The 25,761-nt window shown below is 44.7% G+C and overlaps 1 protein-coding gene across 1 annotated transcript; it reads right to left on the reverse strand.

Annotated features, from left to right (window-relative positions):
* Positions 1-1,083: 1,083 nt before the first annotated feature.
* LOC142185532 (lymphotoxin-alpha-like) lies at positions 1,084-19,987 on the reverse strand. The gene is made up of 7 exons (XM_075260960.1): positions 19,871-19,987; positions 18,368-18,410; positions 17,465-17,503; positions 16,510-16,957; positions 14,454-14,546; positions 13,354-13,413; positions 1,084-1,279 (listed from the first exon to the last, which is right to left on the reverse strand). The coding sequence occupies exons 1-7, from the start codon at positions 19,985-19,987 to the stop codon at positions 1,084-1,086; spliced, it is 996 nt and encodes a 331-aa protein (XP_075117061.1).
* Positions 19,988-25,761: the final 5,774 nt, after the last annotated feature.

The following is a 25,761-nucleotide window of genomic DNA, read 5'->3' on the forward strand; positions in this document are numbered from 1 at the left end:
ACATTTACTCCCCATTACACAGTATACGCAAGTTTTCACTGAGACATGGAATCTATGGGGCTCTCTAATGTTTCGCCCTTATACAGAAGTGTGGGCTTCCCCGGGTCATATTCTAGTTTATGAATGGTGGCATGATGTGACTATAAGTAGTAACTTAGGTTACAGGATATCCAAATTTTAGTACTTGGAAGACTGAAGGAACAATGCAGAAGTACCAGGAGGTTCCCACGTAAGTTGAAAAGAAGGAGCTAAGAGCCTATCGGGAGGTCGGGTGAAGAAGGTGCTCGGTGTGACTATAATCTGGACCGAGCTACGGAAACAGCTTATACTCAGAAACAGTGTCCTTAATATAATAAATCTGGGGGACCTCCCTCCAACAACCCCTCGAAAATAGACCATAGTACCCTTCAAATCTGGTTGTCTTCTGCTGGACCATAATTGTGTTAGAGCTTGGAGGATCCTCTGGTGGGTCAGTCTGAAACAGATGTAAACGACCCAGAGGTCCGGGCAAGGTCTGAAGGTGGGAGATGTTCACATAGGTGCGATGACGTCATCGGACCTCGCCGTTGCGTTACCAAAGAGCAGTGAAAAGTCAATGGGATGATGTAGAAGAAAGCCATCGATCACGGCAAATTGAGTAATCTAGAAGTCATGGAGGTGTTCATGGAAACCCCATCTATCTTTAGCTTCTTCTTCTACAAGCTGTGAATCTGAAATCACATTTTTTGCCCAATTTGTGATTTTTTTTGTGTGTAAATTGTGTAAAAGATGGTCTAGGTAATATTTTCCATTCTCTTAGATGTGTTCGCATAGACTCCACTCTGGTTCTTCTGGTGGGAAACCTCAACACCTACAAGACTCTGTGATGATCGTTGTGTGGGCGCCGATAGAGCGCGTTCGCCTCATGTAGAAACATCTAGATGAATAATGGAAGTACGACATGGGTGTTTGTGAAATCGCTCACGGTAAAGCCCATAGTTCAGGAGGCAACATGGCAAAACCTTCCTAGCCATAGTGGTGAATGTCTAATAAGTCGTGTGGCCTCCTCCTCAAGGATGACTATGAAGGTGGTGTGAATAGACTTCACACGGAGAATGTATTTTTATGGTCTTTCACTTCCTTCTTCCTGTGAGTACCAGCGAATGTGTGTAATCTTTTTCCACGTTTCGCAATCTTTAGAGACGACTGTTCCACAGAAGGAATGATCATCTCTATTCTACGTCTCATCAAAGCCTGAGAAACGTGGGACCCCGGGTCTAAGATGGTGGGCAGTGAGCGCCTATTACAAAGGCAGGACGTTCTATTCCTATAGGGCCTGTGATGGGACAGAACTTCTTCCCCGTGTCATTACCACAAGGGGGAGCTCACTGCATACAGATTTATGCTACTCCACCACCTATTATACGCTGGGGTATCTTCAAAATGGTAAAATTTACCACAATGCATGTCGCGATGGCCATTGTAGTCAATTTCTTTAGAAAACAAACTTTGGTCGAACCCAGTTTGTGCCGAAGCAAGTTGTCCATCTATAGTTGGGACCACAAGGGTAATATTGTACTGTGTGGAGTCCACAAGGGGGCATTATATTATGTGGGGGTCACTGAAGCAATGATATACTGTATGGGACAACAAAGTGGCATGATACGATATGGTGGCACTAAGGGTGCTTCATACCAGACCAGGGCCACCAAAGAGGCATCATACGGTATAATGGGTGGGCCAAGGGGGCATGGCTGGGGTAGGATGTGCCTGTAGGGGGTAGGATGTCTTCTGATAGTTGAGAGGTACGGTTATGTAGTGTTACATGGCGGACGTCATTGTAATACAAGGTTGGCCTAAGTTCTCCAGAAAGGGCGCTGCCCACAGAACGTTGAAGAAGGGGTCTTGAGTGGCATAAGGACTGGGGTTGTCTACATGAGACAGTCCCTTTAAAGGGTTGCCCTGGCAAGAGTTAATAAAATAAGTCATACTTACCTTACAGATCTCACGCCGCTTTTTGTTTCCCTGCTGGTCTCTGGTCCCAATAGAGGATCGGTAAGTGTCAGGGGTTGGTAAGGTGAGTATGACTTCTTATTATTTTCCACTATCTAATTGCTTGGCGGAGCTCTCAGCGGTGGGGATGAGGGGGGTGGGGGGGTGGGGGGGATTCTTAGTTTTGCTGTGTGGCCTTATATCTCCTGTATACAACCTTGCGTATAGGACCTAAAGACACACGCATTAACTACACGTACAAGAACATTCCAGATTCCGCACCCTATGGAGTCATGTAGCAGTTCATGTATAGAGATAGAGAGGCATGCATCCAAATAAGTTTATGTATATTATACGATTCTCCTCTGTCCATGTCCTCGCGGTGCAGATGTCTTGAGTCTGGACTGAGTTTCATCATGCAAAGCCCAGAGAGTTTGTGGCAATGTAAGGAGGAAATACAGCGCGATAGGAGAGGAACCATGAAAAGCAAAGTCTGTGGAAAGAAACGGAGAAGAGAACAGAAAGTGGCTGGAGTAGGCAATATACTGCTATGGGCAGAGCGGCGGGACTCTCAGTGCTGGAAACCGCAGGTCTCATCAGTTTTGTGTCTGTGAAATGATTGATCTATTGGCCATCGCGGCCGTGTCTGACGTGAGATCATGGGAACCTGATGGGCTCAACATGTAGTTTGGACAATGTATTGTATTTGTAGTGACAAAAGCTCTCCTCCATGTCGCAGTCAGGCCACAGCAGAGGTCCACAATAGTGAGCCAACTGGTTTAGAACAAACTGGACTCATCAAGAGTTTTTCAAAAGTTTTGGGTATGGCCGAAATGAACCACTATTCATGTGAAAAGAAAAGAAAAAACCCCCGGCACCGAGCCGTTCCTTGTGTAATACCTTTGGTATATGTAATGAAAAGGAAATAAAAAAGGTATGGAAAAAACAATACAGGTGTCCGCTCACCTGGCTAGGTTGTGTAGGACACAACAACCTATAATCGTAGCAATCAGAGAACCAGTGTGTTACTGGCAGGCAGCCGCTGATGGCAGTCACGTAGACGTCAGGACAACAACCAAAATATAGGACCAGCCTCGCGGAGAAAGGCAGAAAATCAGCGCTCACCCGGTTTGGAATAGGAAAGGCAACTTTATTTGGCACCACGCGTTCCGGGCAACAAGCCCTTTTTCAAGTGCAATACAAATCCCACCACTGTGGACAGGTTACTATTCATGTGGTCAACCAAGAACCACCACTATGTTTCCGCCCCTACCCTGGGCCACTGCTTATTATACTTATACTTACCTTGCCTCACCTCTCCTGGGCTCCGTGATGTGACCCAGGATACCAGAAGAGGATGCCAAGGGTCTGCTGGACTCCACAGGAGAGCCCGGGAGAGGTGCGATAAGGTGAGCAAAACTGTTTATTACATTTCTGCCCCGCCATGGCCAGGAACTGGTCACATAAATCACCGGCTCCTTTCCATCGACCAAGGAGGCCACGGAATAGCCTCAGTGGTCATGTGACTCTCACAACTTCTGATGTTGCGAACTCCAGCACATGAAGGAAAGGTGAGCAGACAAGAGAATGCTGGACAGGACAGGTGAGTTATACGTTTTTAATTTCTTTTATATGCACCTAGGCTGCCCCTGAGTAGATTCTAAATCCTGTGCAACCCCTTTAACACTCTGTGTTAAAGGCCTGCAATGGTTACCAAAGAGAACGATGGCTGACTATGTGTAGGAGGAGAGGGAGGCTCCCTCCCCACAGGTGTGCATAATAGTTTGGGAGTCTGTACACTATGCCTGGCACCCACTTAATATTGAAATGTGGGAGGAGCATTATGAGCTACTACTGCCGTCCAGTCAGCATCATTGACAGCCCTGGTAACATTGAATGGCTGCCAGTGGCCGATACGCCCAATATCCTTTCCAGTTGGATCCCAGTCGCAGATTAGAAGTTAATCATATGTAGCGTTGAGACGATCTTGATTGTTTTTGAAATCCGATTTTCAATCATTTTCCAGCCGATCCCGATCGTGAAATTTTCTCGATGGCCGATCCCGATCGCTCAACCCTAATCATATGTAAAACAATTAGGATCTTATGGGCTTCTGGACTGACCTGACCCGTCTTACCTCTCTACCAAAACATGTCTGTTCTTTTATTTTCACATCATTTGCAAACTAATGATAAAGCTGCATCAAAGGGGAAATTCCATTTAGGAAACTGATGGTGGATTCAATCTCGGCTCAGACAGATCAAAAATAAAAGTTTTTGTTTTTTTCGTTTTACAGGGTAAGATCCTTTTTTGCTTTCCCAACTGGTTTTGTTTTCCTTCTTGTTGACTCATCTGTAATACAAAACTGGTTTCTCTCTGGTTTCCCTTGTCTAGGGGTATAGTAAGGGGAAACTACAAATATAGGACCGGCCTGTGCATAAATCAGGTGCATGGTTAGGTGCCAGAATGGAAACCTATGTCAGTCAGGAGCTGGGGTAGATCCTGTAAACTGACCTAAGATATAATGGATAACCCATGTACTTGGAATGTTCTGTTACAAAGAGCGGGGGAAGGGAAGTGACAACTATTCTGATCATATTTCTGAATCATTTACAAGGTTGTCACCTTTCATAGTCATTCAGCTGTTGACTTGGCAAGTTATGTAGAATGTCTTTGCTACATCAGTGCTGGTCTCATCTGACCAGTTATGGGGGAATATATCAGTTTATTTGATGTCCGGAAAGGTGGGTAGTATCCCCTATGGTAGCTGTAAGGGCGGCCATATTGGTGAGCAACCAACTTTCACCACAACACTCTGTTTCTTTCAAGGATTATAAGCTGATCACAGATGCAATCCATAGGGAACTGTATAGAAAGTCTGTAACTTCCCTACAGCACCCTCGCAGGAGAAACGAAGCATTACACCATTCCTAATAAAACCTATTGGTTGTCTATATACTGTATGAATGTGTCGGGTCCTCCAGAGGGAGAAATCTCTTTGTAGCCGGTCACCACCAGGTTATCTATCATCACATTGAACTTTCTTTGTCGCGTGCTGTTTTCATGGCTGCTGCATTGTGAACCTTTCCAAAACATATTTGACACCACTTCCTCATCATCTCCTGTTCTTAATGACTAGGACTTTTTCCATTGTGGCAAATATTTTATCGCAGCATTTCTAGTCCAGACTTTTTCCTAGGGCTATGCCAGGTTTATGGAAAAACGTTCCATGTAGCGGGCGGGAAGCTGTGAGCCCAGAATGACATATTTCTGCTGTCACGTAAGCAGCGGGTGGTTTGGGAGTTGCAGGATTTTATCAATATGTTTTAATAAATTCATAGTCGTTTCTTAAATGGTTTTTCCAGTATGATATAGCGAGACCGCTGCGCAGTTGTCTCCTCATTGAAACTGGATGAAGGTTACAGTGACACCCCTTAATCTTTTCTAAAAGTCACCCTTGAATCTCTTTGATAATGGTAGATAAACAGTGCCACCTTTGTCCAGTGGCAATATCTAGTATTGCAGCTAAATTGCACGGCCTGTGGATAAGAGAGGCGCTGTCCAAGTTTCTAGTCTTATACATTGCTGATTTTTTAGATCCAATTGCCCTACATGGGTATAAGATAGCATCCTTTTGCAACGTTTGGGGGCTAGCAATGTGGGGAAAAGGTCCAAGATGGTGACTACTGTTATGGTGGCTTTCACATCAAATCCCCTTACAAACCATGGGGCACACAGTGATGAGGGGTCTCAGTAGTCTGTTTTGTGGTGGGCAGTTTTCCCTGGGTATTGGCTTTTTGGGATGGCTTTGTCACTAAAACATAGGAGACACAATGGCAGCTGAACGGGCGATGCTCACGGCTCGGTTTACTTAGTCAGATCTTCTGGTCACATGTAACATGGAGGCACAGTACTCTACAAACACGGACACAAATGGGCTCTGACTCCTCTAGTCTTCTGTCCCTTTCCGCCATGCTGAATATGGGGCGACCTCAGACTTGTTCATTTGTTTTAACCACTATTAGGGAAGTGCAGGCCACGTTTTGGTCACGGATTCCAGATTTCCTTCAAGATTGGCAGCGGAGATGTTTCCTCAACTATAAGGTTCTTTTCTGTGAGCGTTGAGGCCTAATGTCACGGGACAAGCCTGTCTTGGCCTAACTACCACTAACTAGAGCCAAACTTAGTTACCCATAGCAACCAATCGCAGCACAGCTTTCATTTTGTATTTTGCACCTCAAAGTTGAAAGCTGGGCTGTGATTGGTTGCTTTGGGCAGCTATGTCAGTTTTGCCCCTCTATGACTTATATAGCAGTTTTATGGTGTACGTGGTATCACAACGGCACAATTTTACACCTTTTCTTTGTTACACTGTCTTAGCCAGGGATTGAGGAGATGGCGGGAGGTTTTTGGGTGAGGTATAATCCAGTGACTTGTGAGCCCATAGACTAGAATGGAGTCTACGACGTGTCCATCGGGTTTCTGCCACACAGGACTGATGTGAACCTGGACGTAGTCTGTGACTATTGTTATTGAAAATAATAATAATAATAATAATAATAATAATAATAATATATGTTATGTGTTTTAGACTTTTTTCTCGCCTTGTCTGGGAAGCTATATCCTGTGTAGGGGGCCACAGGGGACCATTATAGATAATGCATACCTCCCAACTTTTGAAGAACCGAAAGAGGGACAAAATGCACATTTATCCCCGCCCACTTTTGTGTTGACTCCGCCCACTCATTAATTTTTCATGTGCCCGCACATAGTATAATCCTCCTACAGTCACCCGTAAATTATATGTCCCCCCTCTATCTCTCCCCCAGTTTCATATACACCCTTCATCTGCCCCCAGATTCATGCCCCTCCATCTCTGCCCCCAGATTCATGTCCCCACATCTCTTCCCCCAGATTCATGTCCCACATCTCTGCCCCCAGATTCATGTCCCTCCATCTCTGCCCCCAGATTCATGTCCCTCCATCTCTGCCCCCAGATTCATGTCCTCTCCATCTCTGCCCCCAGATTCATGTCCCCCATCTCTGCCCCCAGATTCATGTTCCCCATCTCTGCCCTCAGATTCATGTCCTCTCCATCTCTGCCCCCAGATTCATGTCCCCCATCTCTGCCCCCAGTTTCATGTCCACTCCATCTCTGCCCCCAGATTCATGTCCCTCCATCTCTGCCCCCAGATTCATGTCCTCTCCATCTCTGCCCCCAGATTCATGTCCCTCCATCTCTGCCCCCAGATTCATGTCCCTCCATCTCTGCCCCCAGATTCATGTCCCTCCATCTCTGCCCCCAGATTCATGTCCTCTCCATCTCTGCCCCAGATTCATGTCCCCCATCTCTGCCCTCAGATTCATGTCCTCTCCATCTCTGCCCCCAGATTCATGTCCCCCATCTCTGCCCCCAGATTCATGTCCCCCATCTCTGCCCCCAGTTTCATGTCCACTCCATCTCTTCCCCCAGATTCATGTCCCTCCATCTCTGCCCCCAGATTCATGTCCCTCCCTCTCTGCCCCCAGATTCATGTCCCTACATCTCTGCCCCCAGATTCATGTCCCTCCATCTCTGCCCCCAGATTCATGTCCCTCCATCTCTGCCCCCAAATTCATGTCCTCTCCATCTCTGCCCCCAGATTCATGTCCCCCATCTCTGCCCCCAGATTCCTGTCCCTCCATCTCTGCCCCCAGATTCATGTCCCCCATTTCTGCCCCCAGATTCATGTCCTCTCCATCTCTGCCCCCAGATTCATGTCCCCACATCTCTGCCCCCACTGTCATGCCGTCCTCTCCTTCATCTGCCCCCAGATTCACATTCCACCTCCACATTAAACTTACCTTCTCCTCCGCTCCCTCGCCGCTCTCTGCCCGCCTCTCTCGCTGACACATGCGGCTGAAGGAAGGAGCTGACACAGGTCAGCTCCTCGCTTCACCGCTGCCCGCCTCTCTCCCTGACACATGCGGCTGAAGCTGCTTGCGTGCTCGCTTCGCCGCTGCGTCTCTCTCTCGCTGACACATGCGGCTGAAGCGAGGAGCTGACCTGTGTCAGCTCCTCGCTTTGCCGCTGCCGCCGGCTCCTGGCTTGTACATCGCGTCTACAAGCCAGGAGCCGGCGGCAGCAGCAAAGGTCACAGGTCAGCTCCTCGCTTCAGCAGCACGTGTCAGCGAGAGAGAGACGCAGCGGTGAAGCGAGCACGCGATCAGCTTCAGCCGCATGTGTCAGGGAGAGAGGCGGGCAGCGGCGAAGCGAGGAGCTGACCTGTGTCAGCTCCTTGCTTCAGCCGCATATGTGTTCAACTCTGGACGCAGATCTGAGTTGAAATCGGGACATACCTCCCTCCAACCGGGACCGCGGGACATGTCACCCAAATCGGGACTGTCCCGCGGAAATCGGGACGGTTGGGAGGTATGGATAATGTGGGGGCCACTAAAGAGCGTTATATATACTATGTGGGGAGCCACGGGGACCATTATATATGTTGTGAGGAGGTCACTCAGAGCTTTATATACTGTGTCCTCTGCTCCACAGTATATATAATGCTCCCCTGTGCCCCCCCATGGTATATATAATTTATCCCTGTGTTAAATATACTGTAGAGGACAACTTGGGAGCTTTATATACAGTATATAGTGTGTGTGTGTGTGTGGGGGGGGGGCACAGGGGAGCATTATATATACTGTAGAGGGCCACTACGGAGTGTTGTCCCACATACAGGATATATAATCCACCACATTGGTCTCACACACTGTGTAGTCAGTTCTCTGCGTTTTCCCTCCATAGTATATACTGTACAATGTGTGGCCCCCCCACACAGTATATATAATGCTCCTCTGTGGGCCACCACATGTTCTATATAATGCTCCCTAGTGACCCACACACAGTATATATGATGCTCCTCTATGTTAAATATACTGTGGAGGGCACCAAGGCAGCTTTATATATACTGTGTGGGGAGCCACAGGGGAGCATTATATATACTCTGTGAGGTTGAGCCGATCTTGAGATTTCAGGATTGATTTTAAAATCCGATTTCCGATCATTTTCCAGCCGATCCCGATCGTGAAATTTGCTCGATCGCCGATCAGGATCCGATCTTTTCCGAACCCGATCGCTCTACCGTAATACTGTGTGTGGGGCCACTGGAGAGTGTTACATGTCCTATAGAGGGAAAGTAGGGAGTGTTAGATATACTGTGATGGGAAACTGTAGAGCACTATATGTACTGTGTGTGGGGGTCCACTTTGGCGGATTATATATACTGTGTGGGGCCAATGGAGAGCGTTATACTGTGTATAAGACCATTAGGGAGAATTATTTATAATGTGTGGGAGTCACTGCGGAGAAGTAGACTCTGTGGGGGAGCAGTTGGGGGCATCTTACTGTGGCTGTGTGTAGGCACTGGGGGGCATTATAATGTGTTTGGGGAAAATGTAGTATATGCTGAGGAAAAGGAGCTGACATAGTAGAGACACAGTGGCCGTGTATCAGAGGAGCAGAAGGAAACTGAGTGCTGGAAGCCCCCGGGCAGTCGTTACCATAATTCGGATATATATCGACCACACATCTGCTATGGGGCCCCTGGAAAGACGTGGCCTCATAGAGACGTCCCACGTGGTCTTATCCTAGACTTGGTGACACAGATTTGTGCAGAACTCCGCTCTCCAGAGGAACGACATTGTTAGCAAAGTCATGGGGAACTGCTCCAGGGATCATGGAAAGGGTGTAAGCACGGACACAATGACCAGGGGCAGCACGTGCGCATTATCCATCAGCATGCCTGCTGACTGTTTCCTGTCCTGTTGGACGTAATGCATACTCATCAGAAAATGATAAAGAGAGTCACGCACTTCTATAGTGAGTCAGCATTGTGTAGATGACATATAATATACCGTATACTGGTGCTCATGGGGGGCCATATCCTCTAATATCATCAATACATCAATATGACCCAACAGTCACATTTCTAAGAAGCATCCATGACGGATATGAGGATGAATTCTGATTTTGTTCCTGACTCGGCACAGAGGAAGCGGTCACTGAGCCCTCCATGTCATGAACGAGCCACTGCCGCCATCTAGTGCTCACATCACAGACTGACAGATACGGCTTGTAACATTATTTTATCACAATTTACCAAAGCGGAACTTAAAATACAGAAGTGAAAATTTATATTTCTGCTGCTCGTACAATATCACACAATACAATAGACAGCTAAGGGCCCGGGAGCAAGGAAGTCTGCAAATTTAGGCTATGGCGACCCAGCCATCTTTAGAAGCTGGGAGTTGTAGTTTCGCCACAATCTGATACGCTATTTATTTGAAGGTTATATTGGCATTGACTAGTACATTCTATACTCAGGATATTGGGGGATATTTATCATTCAAATGATCAAAATTGGGCAAAAATGGTGCAAAAGTATTAATGGTGAAAATCCGTGTTCTCGACAAAGGCATTATATCAGTATAGCAGGAGGCCTCTGTATATCAGGCACCAAGGCTTACAGACATGATAACTCCATATGAAGTCTGTAGTGCAGTACCAGACACAGCCACACATGTCACTGGAGTGCTGTAACAACCATTTGTGTCATTTTATACTGGTGACTGCTGGGGTCCTGGGGGGAGGGATCATGCCTTGATGGGCTATTCCAGGGGTAGGGAACCTTTGGCTCTCCAGCTGCTGTGGAACTACAACTCCCAGCATGCTCCATTCACTTCCATGGGAATTCCCAGAAGAGCAGAGCCAGTATGCATGCTGGGAGTTGTAGTTTTGCAACAGCTGGAAAGCCGTACGTTCCCTACCCCTGGGCTATTCTATAGGTAGGCTGTTTCATTAAGGGACTGATTCATTTTATTAAAGAGGGTCTTCCAGGAGTTAGGTATTGGTGACCTAGGACTTAAGATAGGTCATCAATATCAGATTGGCGAGGGGTCTACCACACAGCACCCATGCTGATCAGGTCATTGTTATCTTCATACTGATCACTATGACTTAGGACTTTCAGAAGGAGGGCCCTTCCCCCTCCGCCTCTACTCTATTACTCCACACCCTATGATCAGTCCATTACACCACCAACTAAACCCAGTGCAGCCAGTCTCTCTCTAATCTGATAGGTAGGTTACTGTCATCAGACCCAGCATATCACCCCAGCCCTGCAGATAGATAGGTTACTGTCACCAGAACCAGCATATCACCCCAGCCCTGCAGATAGATAGGTTACTGTCATCAGACCCAGCATATCACCCCAGCCCTGCAGATAGATAGGTTACTGTCATCAGACCCAGCATATCACCCCAGCCCTGCAGATAGATAGGTTACTGTCACCAGAACCAGCATATCACCCCAGCCCTGCAGATAGATAGGTTACTGTCACCAGAACCAGCATATCACCCCAGCCCTGCAGATAGATAGGTTACTGTCACCAGAACCAGCATATCACCCCAGCCCTGCAGATAGATAGGTTACTGTCACCAGAACCAGCATATCACCCCAGCCCTGCAGATAGATAGGTTACTGTCACCAGAACTAGCATATCACCCCAGTCCTGCAGATAGATAGGTTACTGTCACCAGAACCAGCATATCATCCCAGCCCTGCAGATAGATAGGTTACTGTCACCAGACCCCAGAATATCACCCCAGCCCTGCAGATAGATAGGTTACTGTCACCAGACCCAGCATATCACCCCAGCCCTGCAGATAGATAAGTTACTGTCACCAGAACCAGCATATCATCCCAGCCCTGCAGATAGATAGGTTACTGTCACCAGACCCCAGAATATCACCCCAGCCCTGCAGATAGATAGGTTACTGTCACCAGAACCAGCATATCACCCCAGCCCTGCAGATAGATAGGTTACTGTCACCAGAACCAGCATATCACCCCCAGCCCTGCAGATAGATAGGTTACTGTCACCAGAACCAGCATATCCCCCCAGTCCTGCAGATAGAAAGGTTACTGTCACCAGAACCAGCATATCACCCCAGCCCTGCAGATAGCTAGGTTACTGTCACCAGACCCAGCATATCACCCCCAGTCCTGCAGATAGAAAGGTTACTGTCACCAGAACCAGCATATCCCCCCAGCCCTGCAGATAGATAGGTTACTGTCACCAGAAACAGCATATCACCCCAGCCCTGCAGATAGGTAGGTTACTGTCACCAGAACCAGCATATCACCCCAGCCCTGCAGATAGATAGGTTACTGTCACCAGAGCCAGCATATCACCCAGCCCTGCAGATAGATAGGTTAGTGTCACCAGAACCAGCATATCAGCCCAGCCCTGCAGATAGATAGGTTACTGTCACCAGAACCAGCATATCACCCCAGTCCTGCAGATAGATAGGTTAGTGTCACCAGAACCAGCATATCACCCCAGCCCTGCAGATAGATAGGTTAGTATCACCAGAACCAGCATATCACCCCAGCCCTGCAGATAGATAGGTTAGTGTCATCAGAACCAGTATATCACCCCAGCCCTGCAGATAGATAGGTTAGTATCACCAGAACCAGCATATCACCCCAGCCCTGCCGATAGATAGGTTACTGTCACCAGAACCAGCATATCCCCCCAGTCCTGCAGATAGATAGGTTACTGTCACCAGATCCAGCATATCACCCCAGCCCTGCAGATAGATAGGTTACTGTCACCAGAACCAGCATATCACCCCAGCCCTGCAGATAGATAGGTTAGTGTCACCAGAACCAGCATATCAGCCCAGTCCTGCAGATAGATAGGTTACTGTCACCAGAACCAGCATATCACCCCAGCCCTGCAGATAGATAGGTTACTGTCACCAGACCCAGCATATCACCCCAGCCCTGCAGATAGATAGGTTACTGTCACCAGAACCAGTATATCACCCCAGCCCTGCAGATAGATAGGTTAGTGTCACCAGATCCAGCATATCAGCCCAGCCCTGCAGATAGATAGGTTACTGTCACCAGACCCAGCATATCACCCCAGTCCTGCAGATAGATAGGTTAGTGTCATCAGAACCAGCATATCACCCCAGCCCTGCAGATAGATAGGTTAGTATCACCAGAACCAGCATATCACCCCAGCCCTGCAGATAGATAGGTTACTGTCACCAGAACCAGCATATCACCCCAGCCCTGCAGATAGATAGGTTACTGTCACCAGAACCAGCATATCACCCCAGCCCTGCAGATAGATAGGTTACTGTCACCAGACCCAGCATATCACCCCAGCCCTGCAGATAGATAGGTTAGGGTTATTTAAGTAAAATACTGTTTTTCCCTTGCAAATCACTACCTCTGTTGCCAGGATATCACCATTTTTCTCAATATGTGATGTTCTACCTACTGTTTGGAATGGTTTATGTAACTTTCGCTTCCCATGAGATGAACCACACCTGGACAAAGCATCATGTAACATGTACTTTCTATCGTTACCATCTCCAGTCTTATGTCTTCTGTACAATCAAGATGGCAGACAGAATTATCATCTTCTGAAAAGCAGGTGGAGATGGAACTGGAGTAAATGGAAGAACACTTTCAGCTTTTGGGCTAGCTCGGGGTTATATAAATTGCAAAAAAAGTGTCAAATCATGTATTTATTATGTAAAATGGGGGCACTAACTTTTTCATTGGGGTGATGTAAGTTCTCTAAATAAATGCAGTTACAATTCACAAATTGTTATGTGGTTTTTAGTGTCATCAATATGCGACAACATTACAACACATGGAAGGGCGTGAACACACAAAACAGCTCGAAAACAATATCTTTATTTCTATAAAAAATATCGATAAAAGCCAAAGTGCTATAAATATAAAGAATTCACAATCATACACGATACATTGGTCGCATTATCAGGCTCTAAATGGCGAGAACAATGTCCATGGGTAAAGATAAATATATTTTAAATATTTCCGTCCTGTCCGTGGTTCTTGGTCATTCGGCGTTAAATATTCTCATATAAATAATGGTCGCCGTCAGCATCTTTATGGTAAAGAGCAGTGACGCGCATCTCATCTATACATTCATCCAGTTTTAGTGCACGCCGTCCGTAGAATAGTGTAAGTCAGTTTTAAAAGCCCCCATGAAATAAATACATTCGTCATACACGGCCATTATTTACAGTAGCTTATGGTGACCAATATTAATTTTTAAATAATATATATGAGTCTAAAAAAACTTTCCCCAAAGCATTGTCTATATTAAAGTAAAAAAAACTATTACACCTGTATAACCTGAAGTTATCATCACTTTCTGTATTTTCTGTCAATCAAAACACTACAATTAGCTAAATTGGTGATAAAATAAAAAAAAATAACACTATAATACATATAGAATAGCTAGTACAGATCCTCAGGGGTGGATCTGTGTCATGCTCCGCCCCTGAGGTCCTGGATTAGGATTCACATTGCTATTACATTGGTTACTATTTTAAGGAACCCCTATTCAATGCAATGGTGGGGATTAGATATTTCCCAACTTGCAGATTTGACCTACTCTGAGTTTTTTTTATCTTCCTTTAGCTTGTTCTGTCTATTTCTATTAGGTAACTCCATATTGACTAGGACATGTTCAGCGTCACATTCAGATCTAGTACATGGCAAATAATATGAAAGTAATATAGAATAAAAAGTTATAAATAATAAAATACATGAAAAAAGATTCCCATTAGGTGACCATGTAGTGATTGGAGGCGGAGTCAGTCGTGATTCTTAAAAAATATATATTAGAATGTGTCTGTATTACAATATGTGCATAGTTTAGCAATATCAGTCATATTTTCTGGTCATCTGTCCTTGAGTCTTATAAGGATTGTACAGGATTAGAAAAACATGGCTGCTTTTTTCCAAAAACAGTGGTTGTGCCTGGTATTGCAGCTCAGCCCCATTCATTTAATAGGCCTGGGCTGCTACACCAATCATTTTCTAAGGACAGGTGTGATGCTATCTATGGAAGAAAACAGCCATGGTTTCCAATCCCTTTAAGGACTTGGAACACTATAAGGAAATCTATATTGGACCCGTTTCATTTGTTATTAGCTTATCACTTCGAGTCCCAATATTTCCAAAATATAGAATATTTAGAAGGGAAATCCACCCTAAAACGTCTAATCCAACAAACTAAAATGTGAGAACATACCATCTGTGAAGCCTTTGAGACTTCTAAAGAATGAATGACTTCTAAAGAACGACTGGAGATAGTCTTGGTTTTAGTCATCGAATTCTTGACGTACAAGAAGACTCCACCAATGGCCTGTTCTTAAATCTTTTAGATGGATTTCCCCCCTTAACCTCTTAACACTTACATTATATGGATGATTTATAATGGTGTCACCATACTCCTAAGGTCATACATGATCTATAACCATGGACACTCTCACATTAAAGGTCTAAGCCCAAGAGCGATTGTTCATGGTTTCCTACCAAAACCAACCATGCAGTCAAATGTTGTTCAGAGAGTGAGGGCACCATTTGAAACATTACATTTGGAACTGGGTTGGAGTGTACTCATGGCTGGCGGTATGGACCATAAAGCTGAGTAGACCTTATTAGTCCATGTCTCAAAAGCATAACAAGTTCTTCTCATCGAATCATAGAACATGAAGCCAGTAGAATGTAGGGTGACAGATAGTTGTGAAAGCAAAGTCAGAAGGCATCGCAGCTTCTTGATACAAAGACAATATCCACCATATCTAAAGCAACAGACATTCAGGTAAGAAACCACATTAGCATTCTCAAAATTGATGTAAAATTTTGCACGATCTCACGTACATGCACAGAAGCTTATTGCTTTCAGTTAAGACCTACGGTGATAAATATGGACATATGAATCTTAAAAGGGCTTTACAGGACTACAATATCCATATCCGGGACACCAACAGACCAGTTGCCATTTCCAATTCACAACCTTTTATCAGTCACATGGCCCGTTTATAGCTCGATCTGATATTGATGACCTGTCTTAATATTTTAGTCCTGGAATACCCTTTAAGGTAGAAGTCTCATCAAAGGCAACCCTTTTTGTATTGGGCCTATCCGTTGGCACCCTTGGCCAGAAAAAAGTTCTACATGGAAGCTATTCAGATTAGTGGCTGTGCATGTAACGTATAGACAATTGATGTTGGAACCCTCTCCATTTTCCATTGGGTTGCCTTTGAGGAATAACCCCTTTCCTTGGACACATCATTATTCTTGAAAGGAGCTGTCTACTTTGGTTTCTGGATACCAGTCGGATAGAGTTCTGCCAGAAGAGTTCTGCTGCCAGCACCATATATGATCAGACTGGGAAACCAAAAGTTGAAGACCCCTTTTCACTTTCGGGATAGGCAGGGATAATTCATCGTTCCATAGCACCCATTGAAATCAATGTGTGTCTATTGATTTCAGTGAATGATGGAAGTCCCCCAGAACAGAGAACCACCCTTCCTGAATGTCTCTACTAAGGCTAAGTAAGGGGAAAAAATTCAAGGTACCCCCAAAAAAGACCCATAACAGACAACCCATTAATATCTAGGACATATGGAGGTTTGTAAAGGATGCACCCCTGGTTTTACAAGGCATAAGCACCAAAATAGTTTGCCCCTTTAAGCCCCTTGATGTATTTTGTAGATATGGCCTCCACATATAACTTATCCCCTTTGTCAAGCTTGAATGCAGCTCCTAGAAAAATGGACTTGTTCCACCCAGCGCTGTTCCCGTTAATGGCAGGTTTGGTTTGGGTATTGTTGCAGCGTGCAGCACTTTGTTCACAAGGTGTTCTGTCTCCTCGGAGAAGAGGCATTTTATCATTACGATGAAAGGATTGCAGGATCACGCTAAGGGAAATAAGATTCATGTTGTCCTGGGGACACTCTTGGTCTCCAAAGGTGACCTGAGTGTATATGAAGTACAGGCCACCGTGGTTGATGCACAATTTGTTATTTTCGAGTGTCAAGTTTCCTTGGGCGAAGGAGTTGTCCTCACCGGTACGCCATGTCAGTGATTTCAGATCATTTGGATCGGCTGCAAAACAGGAAATGGTGGAAATACATTGTTAAAGCTCCTGGGCCCCAATGCAAAATAGGTAACGGGGCCCCACTCACCATGTGCTATTGTGATAGTGGTGCCTTCTTATATTGATAAGGGATGCAATTTCCCTCTTTCTGTGACCCTATTGCCACTATTATGAAAGTACATGGAGTGGGGCATAGAGTAAAGTGGCCTGGGGTGGGGAAACCTACAATTTTAGGAATATAGGAAAACTATGACAGGTCCTGACTTATGTAGATTTCCATTCTGGTATAGGGGAGTTGGTGCCGGAGCCTCTTGATAATTCAGGTGCAGTTATTGCCATTCGGGGACTGTATAAGACCTGTATACTGGACGCCCATCTTGAGAAGTTCCCCCCATTGACAGCACTGACATGAGATTACGTATAGAGTTTATTTGGGCACCATGTTTCAGTATTATCTGAGGGGATGGAGATGTACCTTACAGGGTAACGCGTGCATCTCCTGAACTGATATTTACCTTCTAAATGGGCAGCGGGTCTCTCAGAGGATCTTGGAACTATAAGAGAAAGGGGAGAATTAGTGAATGAGTCGGGTATGTACAGTATAACCAACAAACCGAACACAAGAACATACAAACGTAGGGGTATATTAAAGTTGTCCAATTTCTGACTTATGGGGTACATTTTGATCTTGTACATAAGGACAGTAAGGGGCATTAAAATTCTGGTCGCAATCTGCTGCAGGATTTTTTGTGAATCTGAAGTGGAGCACAAACTCAAATTGCTCTCCAAATTCACATTGCTCCACAATGTGAAGGGCAACAATGGAGACAGACACAAGCAATTGGATGACAGGGCATCACCCCTATTACTCCAACTGCGCTGCCTTCAATGACTTAAGACCCTTCTCTCCTGTTACTCTCCTTAGAAGGTTAGAAGGATGTTGAGATGAAGGTCAGTGGTTTCTGTATGAGACGCTTGTTTATGACATATAATAGAATATAGGACACAGGAAAAGGAAAAACTCTGTGCATAGACCAGAATGATAAACTATGAGAAGATGATAAGGTTAGAAAAACAGCTACAATGTTGTCTAACATGGGGTATTCTGGATCAGATTCCAATGGATATGACCATGAATGGAGAAGCTTTCTATTGTCTGCGACTTCCTTTTTGTCCTCCATTTGTAACAGGGCCCAGATTTATCATGTGCTATCTACTTATGTGACTATAGAGACCCTCTCTATCCCCAGAGCCCTGGTGCAGTTGTTATCTCTTCCTCCCCCTCCACTGAGCCCTTTATCTATGACCATCGTTGGATCACTCAGTATATACAATGCAGAGATCAAAAACAACCCAAAGTCAAAAAGTTAAACCAATTACACGCAGAATAAACAGACAGGAAGTTGATGTAACCCTACCTGGAACTGCGGACCCCTGGCGAGGAGACGTCTTTGCTTCTCTCTGTGTAGAAAAACATGTTTGTTAAACCCAAAGTGATGTCCAAAATCAGAATGATCTACTTAGACAAGAGATCTGCAGCTGACGAAATTGGTCAATAATTCAGACTCCAGACAAGACCCCTAAAATAAAACAGACCTCAGACCAGATCCCTAAAATAATTCAGACCCCAGGTTAGACCCATAAATTAATTCAGACCACAGATCAAGCACCAAAATGATTTTAGATCCCACACCAGACCCCAGAATCAATTCAGATCTCAAATGCCCAAATTAATTCAGACCCCTAAATTATTTTTGACTCTGCGCTAGACCACATAATTTATTTAGCCACAGATGACCATTAAGATCCATTAGACTTCCAACCAGATGCCTAAATGAATTCAGACCTCAGACTACTGAATTACTTCTTACTTGACATCGCAAAATTAATCCAGACCCCAGACCATAGCCCGAAATTAATCAACACCAAACCTCAAAATTAAATCAGACCCCAAACCAGATCTATAAATTAATTCAGACCCCAAACCAGATCCCTAAATTAATTCAGACCCGAGACCATACCCCAAAATTAATCAACACCAGACCTCAAAATTAATTCAGACCCAAGAGCATACCCCAAAATTAATCAACACCAGACCTCAAAATTAATTCAGACCCCAAATCAGATACCAAAATTAATTCAGACTCCAAACTAATCCTCAAAATTTATTCAGATCACAAATCAGACTCCAAAATTAATAAAGACCCCAGGTTAGACCCCAAAACTAATTTAGACCCCAAACCAGATCCCAAAAGTAATTCAGACGCCAAACCAGACCCCTAAATTAATTTATGTCTCAGACCACTGAATTAATTTATAACCCAGATGATAAAGTGAATTTAGACCCCAGACCAAGCCCAAAATTTTTAATTCAGACTCCAGACTCCTAAATTATCTTAGAACTTAAAATATATTTAGACCCCAGACCTCTTCATTAATGAGTTGGTGGACCTCAAAAATAATTCCAGTCCCAGCTTCATTAATTAACTCAGACCAGACCCCCAAATTAGTTTAGACCCCCAAATTTATCTGCAAGTGTAAAGACCTTGTATTCACCCTTACGGTTGGGTTCCCATAGCAGGTCCCATACATAGGTGCCTATACTGATTGCCACTAGAGATAAGCAAACACTATTCGAAACAGCCGTTTCGAATAGCACGCTCCCATAGAAATGAATGGACATAGCCGGCACGCGGGGGGTTAAGCGGTCGGTTGCCGGCAAAGTCTGCGTGCCGGCCGCTTCCATTCATTTCTATGGGAGAGTGCTATTCGAAACGGCTGTTTCGAATAGTGTTTGCTCATCTCTAATTGCCACCCAATAAAACAAGATTCAACTTTAACATTCCTAAGTGAAATTTTTAAAAACTTGGTAGAAGAAAATTTTTCAAAAAGTTAAAAGATACAATCTATCATGTTCTTACCTTCAGTGGAGAACCAGCTGCAAGACACACGAGGCTGAGGAGGGTGATCAGGACTCCGGGTCTTGTATTAGCAAGGCTGTGCCAAGCCCATGTGCTTCTGGGTAATGTCACGGGCATGGTGGCAACTTTGGATGCTGAGGGATGGCAGATCTTGACAGACAGTAATGAAGGCAAGTGTGCGAGTGACCTGTCTTATAAGAGCGCAGAGGAGATGAGGTGGGAGGAAATGGCAGGGGAAACCCCTGACCATACCAGGAAGCTACCCAGCACGCACAAATATATGTGCAGAGAACATACACTCCCGTTCAAAAGTTTGGGGTCACCAAAATTGGGGACAATTTGGTGTTTTCCATGAAAACTCACACTTTTACTTATCAGATGAGTTGCAAAATGAGTAAAAAAAATATCGTCAAGACATTGACAAGGTTAGAAATAATAATTTTCACCTTCACACTTTGCTTTTGTCACAGAATGCTCCATTTGCAGCAATTCCAGTCTTGCAGACCTTTGGCATTCTAGTTGTTAACTTGCTGAGGTCATCTGGAGAAATTTCACCCCGTGCTTCCAGAAGCCCCTCCAACAAGTTGGATTGGCTTGATGGGCACTTATTGAGTACCATACGGTCAAGCTCAATGGGGTTGAGATCTGGTGCCGGTGTCGGCCACTCCATTACAGATAGAATACCAGCTGCCGGCTTCTTCCCTAAATAGTTCTTGCATAATTTGGAGGTGGCTTTGGGTCATTGTCCTGTTGCAGGATGAAATTGGCTTCAATCAAGCCCCCCCCCCCCCTCATAGGGTATGGCATGTTGTTTCAAAATGGAGTGATAGTCTTCTTTATTCAAAATCCCTTTTACCTTGTACAAATCTCCCACTTTACCAAAGCAACCCCAGACCACCACATTACCTCCACCATGCTTGGCAGATGGCGTCAGGCGTCTTCCAGCATCTTTTCGGTTGTTCTTCTGTGTGATCCAAACACCTCACACTACGATTCGTCTGTCCATAAGACTTGTTTCCAATCTTCCTCTGTCCAATGTCTGTGTTCTTTTGACCATATTAATCTTTTCCTTTTATTAACCAGTCACAGGTATGACTTTTATTTGCCCCTCTGCCCTGAAGGCCGGCATCCCGGAGTCACCTCTTCACTGTAGACGTTGACTCTGGCATTTTGCGGGTCCTATGTAATGAAGCTGCCAGTTGAGGACCTGTGAGGTGTCGGTTTCTCAGACTAGAGACTGTTATGTCCTTGTCTTGTTGCTCAGTTGTGCAGCGTGGCCTCGCACTTATCTTCTTACTCTGGTTAGAGCCTGTTTGTCCTCTGAAGAGAGTAATACACACCCTTGTAGGAAATCTTCAGTTTCTTGTCAATTTCTCGCATGGAATAGCCTTCATTTCTAAGAACAAGAATAGACTGCCGAGTTTCACATGAAAGTTCTCTTTTTCTGGCCATTTTGAGAGTTTAACCGAACCAACAAAATGTAACGCCCCAGATTCTCAACTAGCTCAGAGGAAGGTCAGTTTTATGGCTTCTCTAACCAGCAAAACTGGTTTCCGCTGTGCTAACAGACTTGCACAAGGGTTTTCTAAACAACCTTCTTACACAGTTAGCAAACACAATGTACCATTAGAAGACCGGAGTGATGGTGGATGGAAATGGCCTCTATACACCTATGTAGATATTGCATTAAAAACCAGACACTCCATAGTGTGTCGCCATCGTGACTACAAATTCCAAAAAAGTAGATTTTTTTGCAACTCCACATAGCAGTCGTTGCACACTAAGGGTCACAATGTGACCCCATTCACTATCCTTAGTGAAGGAATTGCAGGGTGAACCGGCAATTTGGTACTAACAGCCAAATCGCAGTGTAGCCTTAGCCTAAATATCCGATCGGTGAGCCTGAGCACTGAGACCCCTGTCGATTCTGATAATGGGGGGGCATTACCCTCACTGTGCATTCAGCAGAATCAGTCATGTACCTATGGATAGAAGATAACTGTTCTGCATGGTGGTATCCCTTTAAATAAAATGAAGTGGAAATATTTGCACACAACCTGCTGGAACTGTTCCTAGTAAGTGGAACTTCCGAATCGCTTTCCTCAGCTCGGTATCTGCTTCTGGTGTTTAGTAAATTCCACGTTCTGCTTTATGTAGTTTTGATAACTTTTTTTCCAACATCCTCACAGTATCTATACAACATGTATACGGATGGTATCAGTGTAAGAGACTCGTATGCGGCTCTCAGTAGTGCTGTATGTGGGTGCTTAGTAAAGTTCCAACCCGTAGTAGTCTAGGTAAAGAATTCCAGCACTCCAAAGGTTAAAGGGGTGACTTTAATTCATGTTTCATAAGACGGTGATGTTTTCAGAGTGGAAGTGTGAAGGTCCTCAGCCTATAATGGTCTTCATCATCACAAGACATTACTAATCAATCTCAAAAGGTTCTATAGAATATATACTAATGTATACTGTTGTATAAAGTCAGAACATCAGACGACCAGTGCGGGCACCATTACTGTGTAAGTGAAACAGAAGGACAAGACTAAGGATGGGCGAATCTCGGAAGACGTGTATCATTCGGTGTTTGGATGACGCGATCCTCCTGTTTGGTTAGAACCAAATGTGAAATGATTATAGTCTGGGGTCTCTTCAGAACCCAGACTATAATACGTGGAGGCCAAAAACATTCATACTCACCTTCCTTCACCTTTTTCAGTCCTCCTCATGGCATCCGGTGATCTGTTTCTTCCTCCTTCGGGAATGTGATGTCTCAGAAGTGCTCCAGAGCCGGCTTAGCCCTCTTCTGTGACGTTATACACCCGGGGTCACTGGTGAGGTCAATGGGCTCAAAAAGGTAATGGAAGGCGAGTATAGATGTTTTTTATTTTTTTATAACTCCCTGGGGCTTCAGCCTATGATATTCTGAGGTCTGAAGAGACCTGAGAGTATAATAATTTTCTGCAAATCATGTCTCAATGGCCATTTTAGTTCACCCGAGACTAATCCCAAATTGTTTGGTTTTCAGTAAAAACTGAACATTTTGGAATATTTGTAACAAATACAAATGATTGCAAATGGTATTTCAACTTTTAGGATACTCTGATAGTTTTTCTCGATCGAAATTCAGTAACTGACATTTGATCATAGATGACCTTCTTCAGACCCAATACTGGACCGAGGATGCTGCAGATAAGGTGTAGACTTGATAAAGGATAAGTTTGGTAAGGGTTCCATTGATAGGACCCCTGATAGAGTGAAGGGGCCATGCAAAGAGTTATTCCTGTGATCTGCACACACTAGAGCTTCTCTACAGCCCTCCCAGGACCTTTCATACAGTTTATTTACCTTGGACCAGACAGCAGCCAGGGACAGCGGAGCGTCAGGGACAGGTGACTACTGCCCAAGTTCTAAAATATCCTGGACAACCCCTTTAAAGTTGCCTGCATGAATTGAGAATTAACCCATTTGTAGATCAAGTGTAGAGTAATATAAGGAAAGGTTGGGGGTCACAAGGTCCCACATACATCCTGCGCAAATGTATGCAAAAGTGACTTGTGCTACCCCAAGAGAAAGATCAAGGCAGGTCAGGTTGTGGCAGGGGCGGCCGACCTCTGGAGACCCTCATTGGCACTGTAGGACTGGACAAAGCCACTTTGGACCTGAAGGGTACATCATAACTCTAGCAGAGGATTGAAATGTAGGCCTGTTAAATGGTGACCTTCAACCATCAAGCTGGTTGTGTCTCTGCGTGTTTGTAACCGTCAGGTGTTGTGAGGATAAAGTCATCACCGTAAACATTCTTAAAGGAGAACTTAGCAAACATCTATGACCTTGTGCTATGGTTCTACATGGCAAAGGGTAGAGGTGTTAGGCCCACAGGACATGGGGCACGTGACCAGCCACAGATCACTTTCGATTCTCCTCCACCACCTCTCCCGATTCTCTGTAACTTTCAATCTTCTTTTCTCTGTTTGGCAGTGATTCTCTGTAAGTGCCAAGCAGTGAATTTCCCCTGTATTACTGTCTACCTGGAACCACAGAGTGACCGTAAGCAGAAACAAGGTCGAAGAAATGACGAAATTCTGACAGCAGGTGGGAGGACAGATTGATAGAGAGATACTGACCATTCACCGGAGAAGAGCGGAAACTCTGTCCTCGATACCAGCCCCTTATGTGGAGGGGAAGTCCCTTGATGTGGGATTTGTATGAGCTGAAAACCAAAAAAACAACTTACACAAACGTGTGTGGGCTACACGAAAGTCAATGACATTTCAAGTGAACTCTACTTACAAAAATATGAGATGAGCGAATACCGTTCGAAATATTCGTACTCGATCAGATACCACGCGGTAAACGCTGTAAAAATTCGATTCCCCTCCCGCCTTCCCTGGTGCTTTATTTGCACCAATAACTGTGCAGGGGAGGCGGGACAGGAAGGAGGAAAACGAAATAGGAAAACGTCATTGGCTGGCGAAATCAGGTGACCTCCACTCTATAAGAATAGTGGGCGTGAGATTCGGTTCAGATGCGACTGCGAATTAGACAGAGAGAGATGGACTATCAGGGTCAGCTAGGGATTAGAATATATACCTCTCCCACCTCCTGTTATAAACCTGTTTGGAGCTCAGTATATACTTCTAACATACAGAGGTATTTGGGCGCTATATACCTTGCCCATCTCCAGTTCTTGCTTTAAGCTCAGTATATTAGGGGCGGGTGCTGTTGGATTTCCCATTGCCTATGCCATCTGTGGTTCTCATGGGCAATGTGATGGCATGCTAATGTTTCTTTAGCTTAAAATTTGTCTTTCTGTCCATACTAATGTAGAGGAAAGAAGATTTCCAGGTATTTTTCCACTTTCCATTATATTGAGTTTGGAGTGTGTAGTTGTTAGGCTGTGATGTTGGGGTAATAGAGGGACTTTGGTGTGTTAGATGCCCCCAGACATGCGCCCCCTGCTGTCCCAGTTACATTGCAGAGGTGTTGGCATCATTTCCTGGGGTGTCATAGTGGACTTGGTGACTCCAATTAGTCGAATTTTGGTTTCCCCTGAAATGAGCATTTTCTTCCCATAGACCATAATGGGGTTCGATAGTCGATTGAATAGTCGAATATTAAGATCCCACTCAAATGAATATTTCACTACTCGCTCATCTCTAGAAAGTAACAAAAAATACAGGGTACAGCTCCTCAAGTAAGTATATCCAACATGGGGTGGGGTAGATTGTCATGGGCTGTTGTGTTTGTTAGGTAGTAGAGAAATATGGTCCCTAGTGGGTTAGTGCCATAGTGTTACAGTCCATATATACTGTGTTACGGCCATAGTGTTACTGTCCATATATACTGTGTTACTCCCATAGTGTTACAGTCCATATATACTGTGTTACGGCCATAGTGTTACTGTCCATATATACTGTGTTACTCCCATAGTGTTACAGTCCATATATACTGTGTTACGGCCATAGTGTTACTGTCCATATATACTGTGTTACTCCCATACTGTTACAGTCCATATATACTGTGTTACGGCCATAGTGTTACTGTCCATATATACTGTGTTACTCCCATAGTGTTACAGTCCATATAGTGGGTTAGGGCCATAGTGTTACAGTCCCTGGGGGTTTGTTCTTTAATGCTATAGTCCCTAGTGGCGTATTACCTTACACTTCCAGTGCATAGTGGTTTAGTGTCATATTGTTACAGCTCATAGTGCTACAGTCCATATACTACTTTAGTGCCATAGTAATACAGTCCTGATAGTGGTTTGTGTCCTTAGTGCTACAGTCCCTAGTGGTTTAGTGCCATAGTATATCAGTCCCTATATTGATTTAGTGCTATAGGGTTACATACCCTATAATGACTTATTGCTAGTACTGCTTAGTACTACAG

The sequence above is a fragment of the Leptodactylus fuscus genome, chromosome 11 (genome assembly GCF_031893055.1).
Source record: "Leptodactylus fuscus isolate aLepFus1 chromosome 11, aLepFus1.hap2, whole genome shotgun sequence".
NCBI classification, from domain to species: Eukaryota; Metazoa; Chordata; class Amphibia; order Anura; family Leptodactylidae; genus Leptodactylus; species Leptodactylus fuscus.

Excerpts from the sequence above, each read along its gene's own strand:
- LOC142185532 (XM_075260960.1), bottom strand. The coding sequence starts at position 19,987 with ATGCCCGTGACATTACCCAGAAGCACATGGGCTTGGCACAGCCTTGCT. Across the intron at positions 18,411-19,870 it reads CAGCTGGTTCTCCACTGAAG|AGAGAAGCAAAGACGTCTCC; the intron begins GTAAGAACATGA and ends TTTTCTACACAG. Across the intron at positions 13,414-14,453 it reads GAAGATAAAAAAAACTCAGA|AAGACATAAGACTGGAGATG; the intron begins GTAGGTCAAATC and ends TTGATTGTACAG.